This window comes from Oncorhynchus gorbuscha, unplaced genomic scaffold (assembly GCF_021184085.1).
Source record: "Oncorhynchus gorbuscha isolate QuinsamMale2020 ecotype Even-year unplaced genomic scaffold, OgorEven_v1.0 Un_scaffold_11621, whole genome shotgun sequence".
Classification (NCBI taxonomy): domain Eukaryota; kingdom Metazoa; phylum Chordata; class Actinopteri; order Salmoniformes; family Salmonidae; genus Oncorhynchus; species Oncorhynchus gorbuscha.
In genome coordinates this window covers 1-9,571 of record NW_025754140.1, presented here as the reverse complement: position 1 = coordinate 9,571, position 9,571 = coordinate 1, and the positions used below count along the sequence as shown (strand labels likewise).

Genomic DNA, 9,571 nt, shown 5'->3' with positions numbered 1-9,571 from the left:
CCAGATAGACATGGACCCCAGATAGACATGGACCCCAGATAGACATGGACCCCAGATAGACATGGACCCCAGATAGACATGGACCCCAGATAGACATGGACCCCAGACTAGACATGGACCCCCCAGATAGACATGGACCCCAGAGGACATGGACCCCAGACATGGACCCCAGATAGACATGGACCCCAGATAGACATGGACCCCAGATAGACATGGACCCAGACATGGACCCCAGATAGACATGGACCCCAGATAGACATGGAAGACCCCAGATAGACATGGACCCCAGATAGACATGGACCCCAGATAGACATGGACCCCAGATAGACATGGACCCCAGATAGACATGGACCCCCAGATAGACATGGACCCCAGATAGACATGGACCCCAGATAGACATGGACCCCAGATAGACATGGACCCCAGATAGACATGGACCCCAGATAGACATGGACCCCAGATAGACATGGACCCCAGATAGACATGGACCCCAGATAGACATAGACCCCAGATAGACATGGACCCCAGATAGACATGGACCCCAGATAGACATGGACCCCAGATAGACATGGACCCCAGATAGACATGGACCCCAGATAGACATGGACCCCAGATAGACATAGACCACAGATAGACATGGACCCCAGACCCCAGATAGACATGGACCCCAGATAGACATGGACCCCAGATAGACATGGACCCCAGATAGACATGGACCCCAGATAGACATGGACCCCAGATAGACATGGACCCCAGATAGACATGGACCCCAGATAGACATAGACCACAGATAGACATGGACCCCAGACCCCAGATAGACATGGACCCCAGATAGACATGGACCCCAGATAGACATGGACCCCAGATAGACATGGACCCCAGATAGACATGGACCCCAGATAGACATGGACCCCAGATAGACATAGACCCCAGATAGACATAGACCCCAGATAGACATGGACCCCAGATAGACATGGACCCCAGATAGACATGGACCCCAGATAGACATGGACCCCAGATAGACATGGACCCCAGATAGACATAGACCCCAGATAGACATGGACCCCAGATAGACATGGACCCCAGATAGACATGGACCCCAGATAGACATGGACCCCAGATAGACATGGACCCCAGATAGACATGGACCCCAGATAGACATGGACCCCAGATAGACATAGACCCCAGATAGACATGGACCCCAGATAGACATGGACCCCAGATAGACATGGACCCCAGATAGACATGGACCCCAGATAGACATAGACCACAGATAGACATGGACCCCAGATAGACATGGACCCCAGATAGACATGGACCCCAGATAGACATGGACCCCAGATAGACATGGACCCCAGATAGACATGGACCCCAGATAGACATGGACCCCAGATAGACATGGACCCCAGATAGACATGGACCCCAGATAGACATGGACCACAGATAGACATGGACCCCAGATAGACATGGACCCCAGATAGACATGGACCCCAGATAGACATGGACCCCAGATAGACATGGACCCCAGATAGACATGGACCCCAGATAGACATGGACCCCAGATAGACATGGACCCCAGACCCCAGATAGACATGGACCCCAGATAGACATGGACCCCAGATAGACATGGACCCCAGATAGACATGGACCCCAGATCGACATGGACCCCAGATAGACATGGACCCCAGATAGACATGGACCCCAGATAGACATGGACCCCAGATAGACATGGACCCCAGATAGACATAGACCACAGATAGACATGGACCCCAGATAGACATGGACCCCAGATAGACATGGACCCCAGATAGACATGGACCCCAGATAGACATGGACCCCAGATAGACATGGACCCCAGATAGACATGGACCCCAGATAGACATAGACCCCAGATAGGCCTGGACATTGACCTTAGGGAGTTTTAAGCACATGTTTACTAAATACTGAACGTATTTAGGCTTGTCATAACAAAGGTGTTGAATAGTTACTGACAAGACATTTCAGCTTTACATTTTTTATTAATGATGTAAACATTTCTAAAAACATAATTCCACTTTGATATTATGGGGTATTGTGTGTAGGACAGTGACGAAGAAAACAAAATCTCTATTCATTCCATTTTATATTCAGGCTGTAACACAACAAGATGTGGAAAAGGTCAAGAATGTGTGAATACTTTCTGAAGGCCCTGTCGGTGCCAATACGATATGTACTGCGATAGTCCTCATTCTCAAGATTCTATATGTATTGTGATTCTCAAGATTCTATATGTATTGTGATTCTCAAGATTCTATATGTATTGTGATTCTCAAGATTCTATATGTATTTTGATTCTCAAGATTCTAAATGTATTGTGATTCTCAAGATTCTATATGTATTGTGATTCTCAAGATTCTATATGTATAGTGATTCTCAAGATTCTATATGTATTGTGATTCTCAAGATTCTAAATGTATTGTGATTCTCAAGATTCTATATGTATTGTGATTCTCAAGATTCTAAATGTATTGTGATTCTCAAGATTCTATATGTATTGTGATTCTCAAGATTCTAAATGTATTGTGATTCTCAAGATTCTATATGTATTGTGATTCTCAAGATTCTATATGTATTGTGATTCTCAAGATTCTAAATGTATTGTGATTCTCAAGATTCTAAATGTATTGTGATTCTCAAGATTCTATATGTATTGTGATTCTCAAGATTCTATATGTATTGTGATTCTCAAGATTCTATATGTATTTTGATTCTCAAGATTCTAAATGTATTGTGATTCTCAAGATTCTATATGTATTGTGATTCTCAAGATTCTAAATGTATTGTGATTCTCAAGATTCTATATGTATTGTGATTCTCAAGATTCTAAATGTATTGTGATTCTCAAGATTCTAAATGTATTGTGATTCTCGAGATTCTATATGTATTGTGATTCTCAAGATTCTATATGTATTTTGATTCTCAAGATTCTAAATGTATTGTGATTCTCAAGATTCTATATGTATTGTGATTCTCAAGATTCTATATGTATAGTGATTCTCAAGATTCTATATGTATTGTGATTCTCAAGATTCTATATGTATTGTGATTCTCAAGATTCTATATGTGTTGTGATACGATACTGTGATTTTATTGTGATTTGAAGTTCCAAACATATTGCTCACTACATGTCTGCTGCGAGAGAACATGGGAAAATAGGTTTTGATCAGTCCCGACAATAAAAGTCCTGAAAACATGTTGGCTCACTATTTTAAAAAAAGATGGAGAACAAGCTATAGGATGAAAAATACCAGAGTTTTGAAGCAGGTACAGCTGATTAGCGCTAGCTAACACTATCTAGCAACAGAAAGAAATAAAACAATATATTATTTTTACAAATTGATACTTGGAGACAAAGTATCGACATAATATAATATAAAATATTATTGCGATATGTAACTGTATCGATCCCCCCCATCACTAGTGGGAGAGCGTCTCTAGTGCCACTTCATGGGGCAAATACACACACACACACCCACAAGCTGCACACACACACACACCCTCAAGCTGCACACACACACACACCCACAAGCTGCACACACACACAAACGCACACACACCTATGAGTTGGGCTTCGTCCTCAGTGAGCGTCTTGCTGAGGTAAGTCTTCTTCTTCTTCAGAGAGTTTCCAGAGGGCAGAGTGGCTCCAGTGTTGGGCATGGGAGGCTCCCCATCCTTCTGCTGCAGGGCATCAGCTATGACCAGGAAGGCCCTCAGACCTATGTTCATACGCTACGGAGACCCAACACACACACACACGCACAACACACACACACACACACACACACACACACAGTATTAGTATACATTTGAGGCTCCCCAGCCTTCTGCTATAGGAATCAGGTCAGTGGTTTAGTGTAGTTAGCGAGGCTCCTCTCTGCAAGGTCCGAACAAGGAAAACCGTTTTTTTAAGGAAAATAGCTATCTACTTGAACTTCTACACATGTTGCCATGGGGCAGAGAAAATGTTGCTGTTTTAAAGCTAATCTCAATGCTATTCTACACATTTTGCCAAGAGGGTGAAAGAACATTTTGCCGTTTCGCAGAAATGCAGAAATCGCTCCGCCATTTCCTGTTTGCTAAAATTTAAAAAGTTCACCTAATTTCAGTTTATGTGACAAAACAAGCAAGTAGAGAATAATTTTACCATCTAAACCACTGTGGAATATATTTTAAATAACCCCAAACAGTATATTTTCAGCTATTTGAAGCTGGTGTACAAAACTGAAAAGTTAATAACAGTAGGCCTAGAAATAGCGTAAATAGAACATATTTACTACCACTTCTTAGACATGCTTTCAATGAGAATGACAGATCTATAACTTACATTTCTAAGTGAATTTGGTCAGGTCACCCAAAATCATACATATTGCAGCTTTAAAGCCACTTTCCTGTAATTTAAAAATAAAATAATTGTCCCATGGCTTATGACATGTCTGAAGTAGACCTGAGCTGTAGGGGCCCCGACCTGCTTGCCAATGTGTTACCTCTGGGTTGAGACTGAACGCTTTGGCAGGCTTCCCGACACACAGCAGGTCAAAGATGATCTCCTTCATGGCAAAATCGAGTCTTTCCTGAAGAGAGAGAGGAGGAGAAGAGGATTAATATTATATATTATAGAGTACTGTTAGGAGACAGAGGGGTGTGTGTGTGTGTGTGTGTGTGTGTGTGTGTGTGTGTGTGTGTGTGTGTGTGTGTGTGTGTGTGTGTGTGTGTGTGTGTGTGTGTGTGTGTGTGTGTGTGTGCGTGCGCGCGCGCGCGTGCGTGCGTGCGTGCGTGCGTGCGTGTGTGTGTGTGTGTGTGTGTGTGCATAGCCATGGGCCGTTTTAAGGATTTCCACACATGGGGAATTTATTTATACTTGGCCTGAAAATGATATAAATATTACTTCTTCTACTTATTAACATCTGTACAGCAGACACAGTAGTAGTAGCAGACACAGTGTAAAGAGTAGTAGTAGACACAGTAGTAGTAGTAGACACAGTAGTAGTAGACACAGTAGTAGTAGTAGACACAGTAGTAGTAGTAGTAGTGACCCAGTAGTAGTAGTAGACACAGTAGTAGTAGGTAGACACAGTAGTAGTAGACACAGTAGTAGTAGCAGACACAGTAGTAGTAGACCCAGTAGTAGTAGTAGACACAGTAGTAGTAGACACAGTAGTAGTAGTAGACACAGTAGTAGTAGACAGCAGTAGTAGTAGTAGACAGTAGTAGTAGACACAGTGACACAGTAGTAGTAGACACAGTAGTAGTAGACACAGTAGTAGTAGACAGCAGACACAGTAGTAGTATCACACAGTAGTAGTAGTAGACACAGTAGTAGTAGACACAGTAGTAGTAGTAGACACAGTAGTAGTAGACACAGTAGTAGTAGTAGATGACAGTAGCAGTAGTAGACACAGCAGTAGTAGACACAGTAGTAGTAGACACAGTAGATGTATTTAGTGCTGAAATCCTGACAGATGAACCGTGAGGTGGACAATTATTGTTTTAGAAAGTTAAAAACCAACAAAAAAACAAGGGTTACAATGTTTTGAATATATGCTACACATCCAAAAACAAGCAATAGTGTTTTTATAATTAGTTACAGGCTGTTTTGAAGGAGACTTAAATGACTATGAGGTTAGTGCAGATTGTCAGTCATACAGACAAGACATTCTAGCCTCTCACCATTGCAAATATCATATCCCAAATAACAGGAGGTCAGCACTGGGGGGTTGATATATACTCATATCCCAAATAACAGGGGAGGTTTAGCACTGGGGGTTGATATATATCATATCCCAAATAACAGGGGAGGTTTAGCACTGGGGGGTTGGGATATATATCATATCCCAAATAACAGGGAGGTTAGCACTTGGGGGGGGGGGTTGTGTGTCTGTCATTATTCACGATTCATTCAGGATTATCCGTATTAATTTAGCATCCACATTGAATATGTTCAAAAACATATTATTTTCTTATTGACAATAAAAGTGACTCCAAAATGACACAATACATCATTCACCCTTCATTTCTGTTGGGCACAAATTAATCTGAAAAAACAACAACAACAACAACAACAAAACAAACAGAAAATGCATCCAACCAGTTTGTAGAGTCACAAGCTTGATGTAGTCATTGCATGTTAGGAATATGGACCCAATTATACTAAACGTTTGACTATCTTAATACACATATAAGTGAATTGGTCCCCATACTTTTGGTCCCCTAAAATGGGGTGACTATGTACAATACGTGCTGTAATTTCTAAATGATTTTTACCCGATGAAATACTCTCAAATTAAAGCTGACTGTGGTATATTATTTCAAATGAACAAAAGTTGCTTCTCATCTTCAGACAGATCAGTCTTCTCTTTTCAGAAGTAGGCGTTTGCTTTCCAAACCGTAGACCTTCTGTAGCTCACCTTCGCCCTTTAAAGGCGTTTGCTTTCCAAACCGTAGACCTTCTGTAGCTCACCTTCGCCCTTTAAAGGCCTTTGCTTTCCAAACCGTAGACCTTCTGTAGCTCACCTTCGCCCTTTAAAGGCCTTTGCTTTCCAAACCGTAGACCTTCTGTAGCTCACCTTCGCCCTTTAAAGGCCTTTGCTTTCCAAACCGTAGACCTTCTGTAGCTCACCTTCGCCCTTTAAAGGCCTTTGTATTTGTCAGCAGCATACCACCCTTCATACCACTGCTGGCTTGTCCCAAATGGCACCCTATATAGTCCACTACTTCTGACCAGAGGCTATAGGGCAGTGAGCATACCACCCTTCATACCACTGCTGGCTTGTCCCAAATGTCACCCTATATAGTCCACTACTTCTGACCAGAGGCTATAGGGCAGTGAGCATACCACCCTTCATACCACTGCTGGCTTGTCCCAAATGTCACCCTATATAGTCCACTACTTCTGACCAGAGGCTATAGGGCAGTGAGCATACCACCCTTCATACCACTGCTGGCTTGTCCCAAATGTCACCCTATATAGTCCACTACTTCTGACCAGAGGCTATAGGGCAGTGAGCATACCACCCTTCATACCACTGCTGGCTTGTCCCAAATGGCACCCTATATAGTCCACTACTTCTGACCAGAGGCTATAGGGCAGTGAGCATACCACCCTTCATACCACTGCTGGCTTGTCCCAAATGGCACCCTATATAGTCCACTACTTCTGACCAGAGGCTATAGGGCAGTGAGCATACCACCCTTCATACCACTGCTGGCTTGTCCCAAATGGCACCCTATATAGTCCACTACTTCTGACCAGAGGCTATAGGGCAGTGAGCATACCACCCTTCATACCACTGCTGGCTTGTCCCAAATGGCACCCTATATAGTCCACTACTTCTGACCAGAGGCTATAGGGCAGTGAGCACACCACCCTTCATACCACTGCTGGCTTGTCCCAAATGGCACCCTATATAGTCCACTACTTCTGACCAGAGGCTATAGGGCAGTGAGCACACCACCCTTTCCTGCTGGCTTGTCTGAAAACAGGGCTGGTCCTGGTCAGTCCCTGGGATGGGAGACCAGATGCTGCTGGAAGTGGTGTTGGAGGGCCAGTAGAGTCACTCTTTCCCTCTGGTCTAAACAGGGTTGGTCCTGGTCAGTCCCTGATGGGAGACCAGATGCTGCTGAAAGTGGTGTTGGAGGCCAGTAGGAGGCACTCTTTCCTCTGGTCTAAACAGGGCTGGTCCTGGTCAGTCCCTGGATGGGAGACCAGATGCCGCTGAAAGTGGTGCTGGAGGGCCAGTAGGGAGGCACTCTTCCTCTGGTCTAAAACAGGGCTGGTCCTGGTCAGTCCCTGGATGGGAGACCAGATGCTGCTGGAAGTGGTGTTGGAGGGCCAGTAGGAGGCACTCCTTTCCCTCTGGTCTAAACAGGGTTGGTCCTGGTCAGTCCCTGATGGGAGACCAGATGCTGCTGGAAGTGGTGTTGGAGGGGCCAGTAGGGAGGCACTCTTTTCCTCTGGTCTAACCAGGGTTGGTCCTGGTCAGTCCCTGGATGGGAGACCAGATGCTGGAAGTGGTGTTGGAGGGCTGGCAGGAGTCACTCTTTTCCTCTGGTCTAAACAGGGTTGGTCCTGGTCAGTCCCTGGATGGGGAGACCAGATGCTGAAAGTGGTGTTGGAGGGCCAGTAGGAGGCACTCTTTCCTCTGGTCTAAACAGGGTTGGTCCTGGTCAGTCCCTGGATGGGAGACCAGATGATGCTGGAAGTGGTGTTGGAGGGCCAGTAGGAGGCACTCTTTCCTCTGCCGTCTTTCGGATAGGACGTTAAACGGGTGTCCTGACTCTCTGAGGTCATTAAAGATCCCATGGCACTTATCGTAAGAGTAGGGGTGTTAACCCCAGTGTCCTGGCTAAGTTCTCAATCTGGCCCTCAAACCATCACGGTCACCTAATAATCCCCAGTTTACAATTGGCTCATTCATCCCCCTCCTCTCCCCTGTAACTATTCCCCAGTTCGTTGCTGTAAAAGAGAACGTGTTCTCAGTCAACTTACCTGGTAAAATAACGGATAAATAAATAACGTTTAGACATTTCTGAAAAGCAAACTGACAGCTGTGACAAACCATAGAAATAGAGTCCATAGAGTGCAGCTCCCGTTCAAAGCAGGACTGACAGTCATTGACAAACCATAGAAATAGAGTCCATAGAGTGCAGCTCCCGTTTAAATCAGGACTGACAGTCATTGACAAACCATAGAAATAGAGTCCATAGAGTGCAGCTCCCGTTTATATCAGGACTGACAGTCATTGACAAACCATAGAAATAGAGTCCATAGAGTGCAGCTCCCGTTTAAATCAGGACTGACAGTCATTGCTGGTGTACCCATGAGTTTAACAGTCAAAGTGCCAAGGTTATATTTTCCAAAATCCTTCAAATATAGAACAGCAACAACCTGCTCTATATTTGGCATGAATTCTGTTCAAATTGTGGCCTTCCCAGACTGTAAGTGTTTGTAATAAAAACCTAGAAGCTACTGGTAATCTGGAAGTAAACGATGCTCTCTGGTGTAGTATTGTGAATAATGATATTTCTGTCTGTTCAGAGTCATATTTGAACACAATCTGGATATTTTCCATCTGGTTTGTTTGTTGTATGTCCTTAATACACACCTGGGCTATAAATTGTATGATCTTGACAAAGATGTTGAGTGGCATGTCTCTGGGTACGACACTACGACTGCCCTTAGGGAACAGAGTGGTGGTGATGGACGTCAGACGACTAGAGAGAACGAGAGAGAGAGGAGGAAGGGAGAAAGAGAGAGAGAGCAAGAGAGAGACAGAGAGAGGGGGAGAGGAGGGGGTGAGAAAGTGAGAGTGAGGAGAGAGAGAGAGAGGAGAAAGCGCAAGAAAGTGACAGAGAGAGAGAGAGAGAGAGAGAGAGAGAGAGAGAGAGAGAGAGAGAGAGAGAGAGAGAGAGAGAGAGAGAGAAAGAGAGAGAGAGAGAGGGGAGGGAGGGAGAAGGGGTTGAGAGAGAGATACAGAGGGAGAGAGAGAGAAATAGAAAGAGAAATAGAGAGAAAAATAGAGAGAGAAGGGAGGGA

The 9,571-nt window shown here is 44.4% G+C and overlaps 1 protein-coding gene across 1 annotated transcript; it reads right to left on the bottom strand.

Annotated features, from left to right (window-relative positions):
- Nucleotides 1–3,586: 3,586 nt before the first annotated feature.
- Nucleotides 3,587–9,249, bottom strand: LOC124030447 (protein furry homolog; the record flags this gene model as incomplete). The annotated part of the gene is made up of 3 exons (XM_046341788.1): nt 3,587–3,768; nt 4,524–4,610; nt 9,141–9,249. Coding segments are annotated over 3 exons (378 nt in total), but the record flags the coding sequence as incomplete, so codon positions are not given.
- Nucleotides 9,250–9,571: the final 322 nt, after the last annotated feature.